The 16326-nt window shown below is 51.7% G+C and overlaps 3 protein-coding genes across 3 annotated transcripts; 2 read left to right on the top strand and 1 right to left on the bottom strand.

Moving 5' to 3' along the window:
- Window positions 1-1157: 1157 nt before the first annotated feature.
- On the top strand, window positions 1158-2405 carry AUEXF2481DRAFT_30500 (uncharacterized protein; the record flags this gene model as incomplete). Its single annotated transcript, XM_013487399.1, has 3 exons — window positions 1158-1186; window positions 1239-1812; window positions 1863-2405. The coding sequence occupies 3 exons, from the start codon at window positions 1158-1160 to the stop codon at window positions 2403-2405; spliced, it is 1146 nt and encodes a 381-aa protein (XP_013342853.1).
- Window positions 2406-3813: 1408 nt separating this feature from the next.
- Window positions 3814-6335, bottom strand: AUEXF2481DRAFT_66545 (uncharacterized protein; the record flags this gene model as incomplete). The annotated part of the gene is made up of 4 exons (XM_013487495.1): window positions 3814-5150; window positions 5200-5841; window positions 5895-6109; window positions 6172-6335. The coding sequence occupies 4 exons, from the start codon at window positions 6333-6335 to the stop codon at window positions 3814-3816; spliced, it is 2358 nt and encodes a 785-aa protein (XP_013342949.1).
- Window positions 6336-10868: 4533 nt separating this feature from the next.
- On the top strand, window positions 10869-16321 carry AUEXF2481DRAFT_41112 (uncharacterized protein). Its single transcript, XM_013487454.1, has one exon. The coding sequence runs from the start codon at window positions 10986-10988 to the stop codon at window positions 16053-16055; it is 5070 nt and encodes a 1689-aa protein (XP_013342908.1). The 5' UTR covers window positions 10869-10985; the 3' UTR covers window positions 16056-16321.
- Window positions 16322-16326: the final 5 nt, after the last annotated feature.

Genomic DNA, 16326 nt, shown 5'->3' with positions numbered 1-16326 from the left:
TTAATTCAAAAACCCTCAGGGGTCAGATGTCAACCACCCGGGAGCCGGTACGCTTTCTGCCGGCGATCCTAGCGCTTCTCGTACTTCTCGCTCTCATTTGCCTCCCAAGACAATCAAAATGTTCCGATGCTGTTAAAGTGTGATCGAGATCTTGAATTGTCGTGACTCTTCTGTCTAAGTACATAATCGCTCGCTGTGAAACTACCTCGGATTGCTCGCCTTCAAACACTCAAAGTCACGATCATCTCAGCAAGAGAGGTTGTTGACATGCGCAATAAATTCTTGCGAGTCTAGCCCGCGTTTCACGGCGTCGGCCAAAATGTCAACAAACCATGCAGGCACCCGCCGCAATCATACCGACGGGACTCAGGGACGTTGGAGAAAATAATTTGATCACCTCTCTTCCACCCAGATTCTGACCTCGCAAAAAGTTCCACCCCCGGACGTCCACATCCAATGGTCTTCAAAACAGTGTTTGGTGTAAGCAAAGCTTTGCCTTTGACCTTGTAAAAGAGTGACGGATGCAAGCAGCGCTCTCGCAACGACCTCTTCGGAGCTTCCAATGTATGCTCGAGACCGTCAAAATGTCTCGTGCATTCGAATAGTCACAGGTAGTACAGGTGTTAATAGAAAATGTCAGAATCCGAGCCGTAAAACGTCAAAGTGCTTACAGGGAGACCACATAGACAAGTGTGACTGTATCGAACCGGACTCGTTCCTCCAGGTGGGTGCTTCTGCTTATTACAATGTACATGGCATTGCTCAAACGGGCTTCTTTCTAGTGTAGCGCGTCGAGATAGGACTTCCAACGAACAAGTTGACAGGTGGCAATCGATGCCTGAACTAATCTCAAGTACACAAGAAGAGTGAGAACGCTCACGGTACATGCAAGTTGTGGTTGTAAGATGGAACAGACGCTTCTCTTCGTCTTTTCGCTTTCACGTCACGACTGAAGGCAAGCACGCCTTGCTGTATCTGCTCGCCCGCAGCTTCCTCTTGGGCCATCATATCGACCACAACAAACTTCTCGTTTTCTTCGCGCTCTCACTTCATCACGCGTCTCATCGACACAGGCACTTCACCTTCTGCACGTCGCGCGCTCCTCAATTTCCTGTTTCCCGGTCACGCCAGGCTGCGCGAGAACACCCTCTTCGATCATGGGTGACACTGCTGCTGCTGTTGTCTGGTGAGCTATCACACAATCTTCAACTTAATCTCCATTCTGACAACCACGACAGGGGCGTCCCTGTGAAGCCAGTGGATCTCATCGTTAGTCTCGATGCATTGCGCAAGGCGAGCCCAGCGATCCAAACTCTGCGTCTGTGCCACCAGTTTGGCAAAGGCAAAGACGCTCATGTCGCCAAGCTTCCCAAAGAGATCATCGTCTTCATCGAGGAAGAGTTGTTGGCTATGCATCGCGTAGGCAAGGAGAAGGAGCCCTTCTCCCTGCCCGGAAGATACTGCTGCTTCGAAGGATCTTGTCGTCCAAGCGATCACATGCATCATGTAGACCATGTCTTCCCGAAGGAAGACTACGAGTTCGAATATGCCTCCGATGACTCCGAAGCCTACGAGGATGACTACGAGAGCCTAGCTGACACCGCCCGCGCCGAACTCTGTGAAGCTCATCCTGAGTGGCGTACAAAGCAAGGTCTCGTCTTACCCGCCAACTTTCCGTCGCTCCTGCATGCGAAGATCGCCGACATTTTTGATATCAACACTTCAGAAGAAGTCCATGAGCTTTGCTTCATGTCCAAGGTGGAGTGGGAGGATGATGTCCGTGACTATTTGAGCACCCAAGGCAACAGCGAGGTATGTGTAGCTCCGCAGCGATTGGATGAATGGAACTAACTCGCGCCTAGATCATTCGCAAGTACTTTAGCCTGAATGTTTTCATCATGTGCGAAAATTTGTCCGATTCGACCAAGAAGTACCTCTGCGACTGTGACGAGAGGTTTTCAAAAGTCCACTCTGATCCCGAGAAAGTAGCTATTTGCTACCTCGTCTTGCCCTCCCGGTCGACAAAGTGGGAAGTACGGCTCGATCCCATCTCAAGAGAATCTGGAAGCTACTACGGCGAATCAGCAACCTCAATGTTGGTCGACCGTAATTCTCTCGACTTGACTGAGGAACACCAACAACGCTTCGCTCGTGCGATGAGTCGTCTCGCATTGAAACCTTCAGTGCACCCATCTCAACTACAGACAACTCTTTTAGCATCGTGCTCTATGACTGCCTCTTCACCATCCTTGATGCAGTACCCGCGCCGTGCTAAGAAAGAGCAGCCATCTGCAGAAGACATCGAGAAGAAGCACACTGCCATCACGGGACGCATTCGCGACATGGAGAAGACTCACTGGCCAAAGTTGATGCTCCTTGTCAACCATAACTGCCACGAGTTTTGATCACAGTCAGCACAAGCACATCCCCATCTTCAGTTCCAGAGTAAGGGCTCTATTCTCATTTTTTCGTTGCTCTTCCGTCCAGGTTCGCTCATGCGAGCGTTCTGCTGTCAATGCATAGCTTTTACCGGTTGCTTTATGGTAATGGGCTTCTCCATACTGTTCTAGTTTACATATTCTGTCACCACCAGACATTGCTTAATGAAAAACCACCATGGCTCATGACCTTTTCTCATTGATGTCTTACAGATCTTTGCGTGCTGCGAGATGAATTTCTATCACATTGCGTTTGGCTGCCGCGGATATGGGCTGTCACTACAGAGACCGTCTGTTGTGCACAGTATGCACCTTACTGTCCGACAAGACACTTGCCATGAGTGGCACTCCTTGCATACTTCTCCGAATACGTCACCTCGTCCTCGTACTGATTAAAAGTTCGGACATTTGCGTACAGCGTCTACAGACTGTGTCACTCAATCCGTGAGAGTATGCTACAACAAGCGACCAGAGATTCAAAAATGCTATTCTTCTAAAATCCAGACCAACCGCTTCTCGACTTTCACACTGATGTACTAAGCTATAGACACACAGACATAGAAAGATCAACATATAAGCCGGTACGCTCTCCCCTTCTCGACGCCAATCTTGAGATCAAAAGCATGTATGTAGAGCCAAAGAAGCTGGAATCAAGGTAAAGTCAGCAGCCTCCTAGAACTCATGGACTGCTCAAATCATGGCAAGGAGACTCCGACTATCAACCATGTATAAATGCCAAGTACCCTTCGCAGGATCGACAAATCGTTGTCCCAGTGACATGATCTCTTTCGACTGTAGGATAGGATTCAGCATACAAATCCAGGACCTCTCTTTCTCTATGACTTGACAAGAGTTAGATGTTCGAGGACATAGGACTGAGGCTTTCCCTCTCCTTGATATCGATACGTAAGATAGTTTGTCGAATATATACATCAATCTCGTGAGACGGCTGGTGATTAATCGCCTGTGCATCCACACCCAGAACCATCGCTATGAGCAGACTTCAAGGACTTCTGGCCTTAAGGCAACGTCCTTGGACAAAGGTCACTTCGAAAGATCGAGGTAGGTGGTCATGGAAAGAAGTTGAATGATGTTCATATAATTCAGAGGCATTGTATCGTGACGAGTGCAGTCTGTAGGAAAGGCGTAATACTACAAGAATTGTGGTGAAAAGCATCTAATGGAGAAAGAGAAAGCATGAGAAAGTCAAGAATGCTCATTTAAAAAAGTGATGACAAGAAAGCGCTGCCTCCCAAGAAGAAAGAGGAAAAGAAAGAGGAAAAGAAAGAAGAAAAATTCATATGTCCGGAAGGACAGAACCTGAAAGATCCGGACATGGCATTCATGAGAAGAAAAGTGGAAGGGAACGAGCTCATCAAAACGTCTCACCAACATCGGACCAAGCAGTTTCGCTGCCATCTTCCGACACACCTATTGCTTTCACTTTGGCACCAAAGCCTTTGGCAGCGCCTCCGTACGCGCTGTCCTCTGGCGAGTCGCGCTTGGTTGTACGCACTTTGGCATAATACGCCATGCGAGAATCTGGTTCCTCGTCATCCGAGGCATTGGTATATGTTTCCCAATTCTCAGACCCAGACGCAGCAGAGTTTGACGTTTCGACAGACGAGGCATTTGACGTCTGACGGGACATTGCTGCTGGCGGCGGTGCGGAAGGGTATTCGAAGCGCGGCGATGGTCGTGGCGCAGCTGCTACATAGTGGTGTGTAGCTTGCGATGCAGGGCGCGATGAAGCGGTTGATTGGAATGTGCGTACTGAGCGCAACGAGCTGCGATCGTTGTAAGGGTCTTCGGGAGTCATGTGGCGAATAATGCTACCGCTGCGCTCGAAGGAGGTGTCGGCGTTGTTGATGGGGCAGGGGGTCTCTGGTGGCGAGAAGAAGTCGCGTGACATGGGCCGCGGTGGTGGAGGCATGCGACTACGAAGAGTGCTGCTGTCGGACTCTGTCCTGCAATGACCCAGGGGACCGGGAGGAGGCCGGCGTGCGGTGGAGTTGGCAGCTTGGAATACACTGGTCAGGGGTTGACGACCAGGGATCTTAGAAGGACTGCGGAGACTACCCGGACCGACCGAAGCTGCAAACGAGGAGTTAGATGACGAAGAAGATAAAGGAGGGCCCATGACAGACGAGGCCAAAGGATTGCGCGAGGCGGTGGGAGTCTTTGATCGAGGAGGACCACGTAGAGTCTGACCCTTGATAGCTGTTGTGGGTGCAGTCGCGGCTGCCGACTTGGGACGGACGGTCGAAGGTGGAATTGATGACGGAGTTTTTGAGCGGGGGGGTATCGAGGGAGTCTTTGCGCGCACCGAACCTTGTGCAGAAGCCCTCTGCGAAGTGGCCTCCAGCTCGTCCAGATAACGTTCGCCATGAACAAGGAAGGGGCGACCGTACTCTTCTTCCCACTCCTCAAGGATCTGACGCAGATCGCTCTCAACCTTTGGCAAGTCCTTGGCTATACGCTTGCGCATCTTTTCCTCGCGCAGAAGGCGTGTAGGGTCGCGCTTCTCGCCCTTCTGACCACGAAGCATCAGACGGGAGGCATCTTGCGATGAAGCAGCCAAGTCATCCCGGTCTTTTACAAGAGAGCGGTACTTGTCGACCATTGCTAGAGTGGGTGCACGTTGTTCCTTGAGAGCCTCGAGTCGAGCAATTTCTGCCTCGTGAGCCTCGAGCAGGGCATCCGAATAGACGTCTGCGGGACGGTTAGCCATTGGACCTTGCTCAGTCGCTGCTCAACTTACCTGAAAACGCCGGGGTGAACTCGAGCATCTCTTCCTCAGCGAAATAAAGGCCGTCCCAGAGTTCTTGCAGTTTGAATCTCGCATCTTCGACAAACAAATGCAGATTCTGCCGCTTCAGTTCGTTCAGACGAGCCAGCTCATCCTCGAATTCGTTGATGGCGCGCAGGCCACATCCTCTATTGCTGGCTAAGAATGGCTTTCGCTCGCTTTCGTCGACTCCAAGTTTGTCCCACAACGTAACAATATCCTCCTTCAGCTCTTCTACTCTGACTTCACGATTGCGCTTCTCAGCCAGTAGTTTCTCCTTCTTGCCTTTCAGCCTAGTGAGGTCATCCTGATGCAGGCCAAGTTGTTCGGGAGCATTGCGAGCGTGCTTAACAATCGTGCTGTCAACCTGTGCTTGTGGAGTGCCTAATTCTCCCCAAAGCATGATGATTTCTTCAGCTAGAGTCTGGACTGTGACCAGGCGCTTGTTGTACTCTTCATATACGCGCGTGAAGGCATTGTCCAGAGAATTGACATATGAGGGCGAGACATCGAACGAGGGTGGGATTTTGGAGTTGGGCGAAGTAGGAGGGAGCTTGATGGTGACGAACGAGGGTTCGAGGTGGGAAGCATAGGATTCGAGCGCTTCGGCAAGTTCTATCGATCGTGTCAGTGGAAAGAGCATGGAGATAGGAGCGTCCAATGCGCACTCTTGATCTGTTCGTAGCGCTCGCGATGGATCCTCGAGACGGTGGCATGTTTATCTTTGAGGGCGGTGATGCATTCGCGCAGAGGAAGAGTAATGTCGAGTTCCGAGTCCTGGTAGTCGCTGTCTCGCTGGGGCTTGTCGTCGACCAAAGCGGCCTCCATCTGGCGGATTGACTTGACCAACCGGCAGGCCTCTTCCGTCAAGTCATTCTTCTCTCTACCGGCGCGCGTCAGCACAGTCTCTTGTTTGAATGCGCGTGTTTTGACAAAATGGCCTACTTTGCGACTAGCTTGAGCTGGTTGTGTAATGTTTCGGAAAGAGCAGCGAAAAGCTCAGACTCTCGCGAGTCTCGCTCTTGGGCTGGCAGGCCAATGTCATCGAAGTAGGTATGCAGCTGGTTGATGATGGTCGTAACTTGGTGCGACAAATAGCCAGTGTCCATGTCGTCGTAGAAGGAAAGAGCTGCCGGCAGCGTGGGGGGAAAGAGCGAAGGACCAAGACGTCAAATGTCAGTGTTTAGGGCATGTAACAGCTCCTGCTGGGAGAACGAGTCTGGCGAGTCGGGGTTGCGCGCTGCGTTCACGCCAATGTCGGCAGTCTGGAGTAGCCGGGTAGCGTGCTTTGCGATGTAACGATTCGCTTCACCCAATTCTTCAATTGCGCCTGCTTGTCATGTAGAATTGCATCCAGTGTTCAGTCGTCTATCGCAAGGCAAGTTATCATCAATAGAGAGACGAAGAGAAAACAAGAGTTTGCAGTAGCCGTCGGCGCCAAACCACAAGCCAGTCCACTGTACTTAACAAGGAGAGTTCGTCTTTGTTGTCTGGTTCGCTGCCGTCGCGTTGCCCAGCAACCACCTTGCACAACCTCCACCAAACCACCCGGCCCTCCAACCATCAACCAACTTCTTGTCCCTCGCAGCATATATCCGGATCCTACATGGCTGTCTGCCGCCCCTTGCTAACTAATGCCTGAATCCGTATACCCTGCTCATTTGTCACCGCACTTTGACCTGCCCTCTGCATCTGTATCACCATGCCCGTGCAGCAAACCAGACGCCGCGGCAGAGGCGCAAATGACCCGTCCGTCATCAACACTCAGCTGTAGTCGGTCGCATCTACAGCTTGTGCGCACTGCAACTCTGTCGCTTGCCGACTTCAGGCCTTGAAAGAACACACCCATTCATCGCAACGAAGATGTCGGGAACAATCATGTTCCGTCGCTGGCTCAGACGGCTGTGTCTGACAGTTCTGCGACGGTATCTGCCGAGGGTACGACCCTCATGTCTGTGCCGATACTGAGGCACATAGCCCGACTAGACAGCTACTCCACTGGAGACACGTCCAGAAATCAACCTGCTATCCGTTTCCACCGTCACAGCGCTTGGATGTTGCTTTTCGACCATGCTCGCTCATGTTCACCTCATCGAGATTTACTTCTGTCTTCCTTACACCTGCTATCGGCCGTACGATGTGTTGAATCTCCAAGCGTACTCTACATACCGTTCTGGCTCAAGTACCATGGTGATGGCCAATCGCTTCCCGCGATCGACTGTGCTGAGTGTCGAGTCGTGGTCTCGCAATCATGCGCGTCGCATATGCAAACTCAACATTCCATACCAGCTGCAAGCCTTAGCCTTAGTCTTACTCCACAGTCGTACGCGTCTTTGCCTAGACACTAAATGATTTCGCTGATAGAGACCCGCGATCGTAGAAAGTAGGTTGGTATGATCATTTTCGAAAGCGCATTGAGACAGACTTCACGTCATGCAAAGCCCACTCTTGCGTGATCATCACCAAGTCTGCTGAGCCCAGTAAGTGTTCGTCGCCACATCTTCAGGCTACCCTGACATAGCGGACTGAAGATGCACAGCCCTTTTACCTATTGCAGGCCATGTACTGCTGGTCTGTGGCTCCACCGCACTCTTCACACTTTCTCGCTTTAGCAGTTGACGTTAGTGGGCCTGTGAAGGATCCGAGATTGTCCTTGCGAAATGGCAACCTGCGGTTTACCTTGCATGTCTAGTCGTTAAGCAACAACGATAGTGGATTCTTGCACCGTGGAAGATCTCAGTCGGTGTATAGAGCGAGTGGTTGAACTTTGCGGCGCCTGCTTGGACCCGAGGAAGAGAAGTTCCCTTGTCATCCGCGCTGGTCTGAGTCGATGTATGACAGATGTTGTACATTGGAGGACCTTCCAGCGCTGGTCGATGATCAGTTCCGGTCCATCTTTGACAGTCCGAGTCGAAAGCACCGGCAGAAACTCCTACCAGCACCGAGCCTATCATGCACATTGCGCGTCACTACGCAGTACTTCTAAAACTCGAGCTTGTCCGTAGCTCTGGCTTTGCAAGCCTTTCTTGGATATGACTCCACCAGTCTCCAGACTATCGCGCACTACGTTGGTCATGACCAGCGCAGTGCGGTGAACGCAGACCAGCTAACCAATCCTTACGCAGAAACGCCAATACTGGTCTCATGACGTTGGTTGCTCATCAACATCGCGGTTGAGGAGACTGACTACGCGTATTCTCTTTGTTGAGGTCGTTGGTATGCCGCTGGACGATCTCTCACGCCATTGTGTGTGTGTGTGTGTGGTAAGGTTTGAAATCGAGACGATAGATGCAGATGTTGAAGAGCAAAGATTTCTCGCACTTCGATGCGACTGACCGATGTTTCGTCTTATCAACGGTTCACCTCAACGATATACAGTTATCTTATAGGATCTACTCTGGATCTACCCATTGCAGCTCAAGATAACCGGTTCCAAGGTCCGTGCAAGATTGTTCGCTGGAAGTTGCCAGCCGTACGTACGAGTGCAATCAAAAGTCGTGGTTGCTGGGATTGTTCGCGGAGTCATGGACCTTGATGTTTCATATCCTGGTTGACACACAAGCCATGTGGTTATCCGTTGCTGCAATGCTGCTCCACTCTGCACTTCCGATCTGATTTCGGAGCAGCGGGATCTCTGTATCCCTGTCATCTGTCGAGACTCGACCCACCGACTCTCCAACACTGTCAGTTGTCAGTCGTCACAGACGTCACTCCGACCGAGTGGTCGATGGTCGCAAGTTCCAGGCCGGTCGCACAGCAAACAAGTCAAACTGCCATGATAGATTTAGCATAGTGCTTCCAAGACAATAGAATCCTGCAAGTGAAGATTGCATTCTGTATTCGATAAATCGTATATTGTTTGCTACCCTATTGTTTTCGTGCATACGATGCCCGTGTGCCAAAAGTTTGTCGCAAGCTCGCATATCGACGGGCTTGGCTTGGCAGCTCGCCTTGATTATGCAGGGGACGATCGCAACAAAGACATCAAGGTCGACTTCTCGCACGTATGAAATTACTGATCTTCACTCTGCTGTTTGGTTGACTGACAGTGAGAGCATCGACTTCTCACCATTAGCCAACCCCTTTTCAGCCTTGTGTCGATGCGCATGTGCCTATGACAGCATTCGCACGAGCAGCGTAGAACGCCTCGAAAGAGACTTTCAGACCTTGACTGCATGGACAAGATCAGAGTTATCTGCAAACCACGCCGATAGGTATGCCGTTCTACAGCGCGGCGCTGCAGGCTGAGACAGAGGAACTTTGGCAACGGGCTTCCCGACATGACGTTACATCGTTTTGTCTCTGCTATCCACACGATTTCATCAACGGCAATCACGACTTTCTGATGGATCGCGCAAATGGCTGCAAATTGGGTGCGACATGTAGAATGTGCCACTGAGATAGGAGCCGCCTAAGCTACTTCTGTTATACTCCACTATCGAATGCTGATTAGACTCACCTGTGTCTCTGCGGCACAAGCACTCAGGATGCAGGTGCATATTCGCTAGTGTGCGAACCTTAGGCAATCAAGAATCGCGAAAATTCTACGGCCGGTCGAAGCGAATCTGCCTTCTCGACTCGAATTCGCACCGTTATCTCTCAAAGATAGCCGACCAGCTTTGTTCAGGCTCAGCTCGTCGTGGCAGCTGAAGACTGTAATTGCTGCCTCCCTTGTCTCGTGATAATTTGATAGAAAGCTAGAAGCGCCAGCTGCGCCGGTCTCATCTGGCCCAGTGGTCTTCCAGCTTCAGCTCAGCTGCCTCTCTCGAAGACGAGCAAATGTTATGCACGGTACCTTGCAGGCTAGCTCGCGGGCAAGGCCGCACGGACAACGGACTAGCCGCCGAGCGAACGCAAAAAAGGGTGCTCGACCGCGGTTGATCTTAATTCGGCGAGTAGGACGTAAACACTCCGGCGCTTCCACGCTTTACGACCAGGTTTTTGCGACGCTCATCTTTCTGCCCTCGGGTTTCTGCAGGGATAAAAACCTCGAGTTGATCAGAATCTACACTGGTCGTGCTGCAGCTCACTTACTTCGGCTAAATTTGGAACTTCGCGACCCTAAATTTTGCCGTATTATTGACTCCAGGCCAGCGATATCAGCTCCTCTAGCCTCACGTGTAGAGAGAGCCACGGGGATGTCGTTAAGGTTAGCCTCAACTGTATGAGGCACGGACGTGCACTCCAGGTGCTCGAAACGGCTTCGGCGTGGCCATTTACTAGTCAAGCTCGGCAGTCTTCCGTTTATACATTTCAGCAGCTCAACCCAGCTGCAGGCTCTGCAGCTCGCACTAAAGGCTGGAAGATTTGGTTGATGCCCAGCTCTCTGATCAGTTGCCTGATTTGATATCACTTTGACCATTGGATCTGCACAGCACTTTAGTCTGCTCGGATTGGGACCCACGCTCCTCAAACGTTCTAGCACACGTTCTCCCTCATGCTTGTTTTCCACACGTTCCCCACTAAAGATAGCCATGTCTCAAGCGTCCTTACGGCCTCAGCTGCAGCCTGCGATCATGTCAAGCGAGTCAACGGCGTAAGGTTTGGGTTGACTGGCAAGGAACCGTTGAAGTGGGTGGTGTACCGAGCCAACGTGCGTGGCATCATCATGGAATTGTTCTATTCATCCCTTTATACATATAGGCTCTTCGTACGCCTCTCGTGGCTGGTCACTGTATCCCCTTTCCTGTTCATCCTCCCTCTATTTACCAGGCCCTGTGCTTGAAGTGTCTGTCGTTTCTCACGTTACATCACCCAACATGGACAGGACAGCAATCGCCAACTATGTTTTCGAACACACATCAATAATCACAAGTCATCAAGAGGCTGCTCTATCTAATTGTTTGGATGCTGCTTTGAACAACCCTCATATTAGCAAAGTCGACCTTCTTGCCTCGATACCGTTATCTAGCAACACTGCTCTCGCCTCATTACGACTACTCACATCCTTACTAGCCACACTCCCTGGATCGTGGCCGACGTTCGATCTTTCATGCTGTTTCTCAAGGTTATGGAACCTCCTGCCAGAGGATGTGAAATCTGGTAAAGACACACAACACAGTGCTCTATTAGACACATTATCACGACAGATGAAGAGCACGTATTCCGATGTCTGCTCTTTGCTACCCGAATCAGAAACACCGGCAATCTATGGCGCATTGTCTTCAAATCCATTAAGTCACAGAAGGTTGCACCGCTTCGTGAGGAACTTTAGTCTGCCCTCCAAGAAGACTTCTGGATCTAGAACAGTCGTTGCGTTGGCTCTACCTAACGGCCCGGTACTCGGACTGGCCCTTCTCGCCACTGCAACCTACTACACAGCAGCACCCGTAACAGTGGCCTCAGGACCGGAGCAGTTCCAGAGCGATGTTATGCAGGCAGGAGCTAGCATAGTACTAGTCACTAAACCGGATGTGCAGAGACTTGGATTGGATGGTGCCTGGATCCGCGAGGCTGGTATCGAAGTAATCCTGGTTGAGTCCAAGGAAGACTCAACTTTTGACATGACATATAGCAATGGATCTCCTGCTATTGCCAGTTCAAAGTCTACACCCAACGGATCTGACGACATCGCACTCGTACTATTCACATCGGGCACTTCTGGCAAGAAGAAGGTTGTCCCTTACACCGTACACACCATCATTTCTGGCGTAGGGTTCGTCATTGAGTCATGGGGACTAACCAAGGACGATATCTGCATCAACATGATGCCCCTATTCCACGTTGGTGGTATCGTCAGAAATCTGTTCGCTCCTATCATGGCCGGTGGCTCCACAATTTGCTGCCCAGCATTCGATGCCAACCTGTTTTGGGACGTGGTAGAAGACCTACAACCGACCTGGTACTACGCGTCACCTTCGATGCACTCCGTCATCCTAGAGGAGGGCCGCAATCGTCCTACGGCACTGCAGAACAGCAAGATGAGACTGATCTGCAACGCAGCCGGTGGTCTTCTGCCCTCACTTGCAATCACACTACGAGACACTTTCGACTGTATTGTCCTTCCCAGTTACGGTATGACAGAATGCATGCCGATCTCAAGTCCGCCTCTCAACTATCAGCTGGATAGATCTGGCACTTCTGGTATCAGCGTCGGCCCAGACATGGCCATTCTCGATGGCAACGACAACAGGCTCCCCATTAACACAGTCGGCCATATCGCCGTAAGAGGTGCACCTGTATTTGGTGGATATCTCAAAGATAACGATGTACTTGACACCTCATGCTTCACCGTCGATGGCTGGTTTGATACTGGTGACATGGGGTATCTGGATGCAGACGGATACCTTTACGTGACTGGTAGAAGCAAGGAAGTCATCAACAGAGGTGGCGAGCTGATCTCACCTTTCGAGATCGAGGAAGCTGTTGTCACTGCTGCTAAGCGTCCAGGAAACCCTCTTTTCGGCCGTGTCTCCACAGCTCTGGCCTTCTCCATGCCTCACGACGTTCTGCAGGAAGTCCCTGGCGTGGTTCTTGTTACTCCAATTGGTGCTCGTCGCGCCGACATCAAGACCGTTCAAGAGGCCCTGAAAGACTCCTTGAGCCAAGTCAAGTGGCCCAGCTATATTGTCTACATGGATGATCTCCCCAAGAACAATAACAAGGTCCTTCGCATCAAGCTTGCAGAGCGTCTTGGTTTGAGCGAAATCACGGACATGACGCCTCTGGCAGACCGCCACTTCGAAGCAGTCTGCCCTCCCGTAAACACCCCTCTCAGCACTCGTATTGGCGGTTCAGTGTGTTCATTCGATGCAGCTTTTGTGTCCCGAAAGCTGTCGTCCGTCTTCGGCATGGACATCGACATTGCTGTGAGAAAGGCATCTCACGATGGCTACCCGGAGGCTTTCCTCGCCCCTCGCAAGAACTCTACCATCACACCCGTCATGTCAAGCTACCCCAGCTTCGATTCTCTCCTTCGTGCCGAGCTCGATGGTTACAATATCCCTAGCAAGCTCCATTGCCTAGACGTGCCTCTACCTAGAGACAGAGAGGGCTCCCTTGACACTGCTCAATTAGAGACACTGATCGAAGCTGGACCTGATGAAATTGATGGCGACATGACCGCGACCGAAGCCAAGATTGCTGAAGTCTTTGTCCGTATCCTTTCGTGTGCCGCTTCCGAGCTTACTCCTGAGTCGGACTTCTTCGCTCTAGGTGGTGACAGTCTTCGTGCCGGTCGCCTGTTGTCTGAGCTTCGCAAAGAGTTCAAGGTCCGCCTGCCCATCGACCTGCTCTTTGTACACAGCAAGATCAGCGCCCTGGCAATGAATATCGACGACATGCGTGGTCCTACCGACGAGAAGCATAGCGCTGCTGAAGTCGAGCAGGCCCCTGTAAACCTTGGCTGCGAGAAGACATACAGCTCCACCAATCCCCTCGTCCTCTTGATCCAGCTTTTCCCTATCGGCTTGCTGTATCCTATGAAGCGTGCCTTGACTTGGACATGCTTCATGTACATGCTCAGCGCTACTCGTGACTGGGTCACTTCGACTAGACTGATTGGCCGTCTCTTCAACTTGATGCTCTCTCTTGGTATCGCAAAGGCAATCACTCTGATTGTCTGCCCTATCCTTGCCATCTGCCTAAAGTGGATCATCATGGGCACTTATAAGGAAGGCATGTATCCTATGTGGGGTCCGTACCATACACGCTGGTGGGTCACCGACAAGATCATCACTATCCTTGGAAAGGGTGTCTTCGGACAGTCCGAACTCAGCACTATTTGGTACTACCGTCTCATGGGTGCAAAGATCGGCAAGGGTGTCAAGATCGCGAAGCGTGCCATTATTCGCGAATTCGATCTCGTCACTCTCGAAGATGGAGCAAACTTGGACCCGTGTATCTGCAGAGGCTTTGGTGCTGAGCAGAACACCAGCATGTTCCTTGGCCATGTTCGTGTAGGCAAGGCAGCAAGTGTCGGTCTGGCATCCATCGTCGCGCCTGGAACCTCAGTGCCTGACAATGCATGCATTGGTCCCAACTCCTCCAGCTGGGAGACCGATGACGCAAGCGAAGAGTTCCGTGATCTGTCTTCCAGCAAGATTCCTGGCGCTCACCCTGTCCTGTCTTTCTTGTTGATCACTCCCATCTCGCTGCTTGTCACGCTTTGCAAGAGCGGTCCTTGGATTGGTGGTCTCGTCGGTCTGGTCCTCACGCGACCAAAGCCCAGTGCGGACAAGGTTCAGTCGATTATTTTGTGGTTTGCCGTTCCCCATCGTATCGGTTGGCACTTCGCCGCAAAGATCTTCGGTGCTGGCGCAGCTCCTCTGGCATGGTTCGTTGCCGTTTGGACAATCAAGAAAGTTTTGGACATGAGCATCGGTAAACTTACCCCAGGCCCGGCCCAGTCCAGATCCCAGGCTCAGCGTTTCCGAATGGCCGTGCTCAAAACCATCGCACCACCTGCCGCTTTCCACAAGCTTACTGAGCTATTTGGTGGTCACTACGAGGCTACGTCAGTATTCTATCGTGCAATGGGTGCCAAGGTTGGACAACGTGTCTATTGGCCAGGAACTGGACCTTCGTTCCAAGATTTCGACCTTCTCGACATTGGCAGTGACATTGTCTTCGGGTCTCGCTCTCATCTTGTCACCTCCGATGGTACTGGCAGTGATTACGTCCGTGTTCAGGATGGTGCTATGATCTCGGACCGTGTGGTGCTCCTGCCCGGTGTCACCGTTGGCAAGAAGAGTGTTCTGGGTAGCGGTGCCTTGACTCGCAGAAACAAGTACTACGAGCAGGAGACCGTATGGGTTGGAAGCAAGGCCGGCGAGGCCGTCTGCCTCAGTGGCAGCAAGCGCCCTACTACCTCGGATACTGACGACGTGCAGCACGGCATGCCCGGCTTGAACAGCACAACCAACTCCAGCAGTGTTACTCTGAACGTGAAGCAGAAGGCGGATTACGAGAAGGCAATCCAGGAAGGTGTGCTTAGTAGCAGCTCATCGATGACAATGGTGGAGAGGGAAAAAGCATCCGCGTCATCGTCGCCTTTCGGTCGTGCCTTCTACGATGGCCAAGCACCCTACCACGTTTTCGGCCCCTGGACCATCTTCCTCTACTCGACCTTCACAACCATCTTCGTCTCTTTCTACTGGAACATTTCTTCCATCGGCGCTCTGCAACTTGTCGCTAAGCTGATCAAGACATCGGACCCCGTCTCTCAACCCGACACCCCCTTCCGCCCCGTACTCATCTTCGCCCTCTTTGCCGCCTTCATCGCCGTCCTCCACACTTTCCAGGCCATTCTCGCTTTGGCCATGGTCGTCGCTGCCAAGTGGATCTTGCTTGGTAAACGCCAGGTTGGTAACTACGACTGGGACAAGAGCAGCTACTGTCAACGTTGGCAGTTGTTCCTCACAATCGAGAAGATCCGTCGCCAGTGCTACGGTGGCGCCGGTGTTGTTGGTCTCCTTACCGGCTCTCACTACGCCGTCATGTACTTCCGCGCCCTCGGTGCTACTATTGGAAAAGATTGTTCCCTCTTCTCAGGTGGTCTGCCTTCGCTCATGTTCACCGAGCCTGATCTCCTCACCCTTGGTGACCGTGTTGCCGTCGACGATGCATCCCTGGTCTCTCACATCAACTCTCGTGGTGTCTTCAATCTGAACCCTCTGATTGTTGGTGACCGCAGCGTCTTGAGAAGCGGCTCTAGATTGCTGTCCGGTGCCAACATGGGTCAAGACGCTACCCTGCTCGAGCACACTCTCGTCATGGCTGGTGATATCGTCGACGATGGAATCACTTACCAAGGCTGGCCCGCTGAGGGCTTCGAAGGCCTCCGTGCACCTCTTCGCAAGGGTCCTGTCACCTTTGTGGCCGAGGCCTAAGACACTCTCTCCCACTTTTTCGTTTTCATTTCCTATTTTGTTATATGCGTTTCTCGCCTTTCACAGGCTTATACCCTCACGCACACGTCGCTTTCCATTTTGTATCTTCTTTAGCGAACCACAGCCTGTTTTCTTTTTGTCAATACAACACATCATGTGTCATCTCATAGCCAGTTGTCTTGGGTCGCTTTTGAGCGTTGGGTGTTTACATATAGAGTGGCCATCATATAGATCAATATCACGAACTGTTCATACTTCAACAAGATCCAAG

This window comes from Aureobasidium subglaciale (genome assembly GCF_000721755.1).
Source record: "Aureobasidium subglaciale EXF-2481 unplaced genomic scaffold scaffold_13, whole genome shotgun sequence".
NCBI lineage: Eukaryota > Fungi > Ascomycota > Dothideomycetes > Dothideales > Saccotheciaceae > Aureobasidium > Aureobasidium subglaciale.
This window is presented reverse-complemented; position numbering and strand designations above follow the sequence as displayed.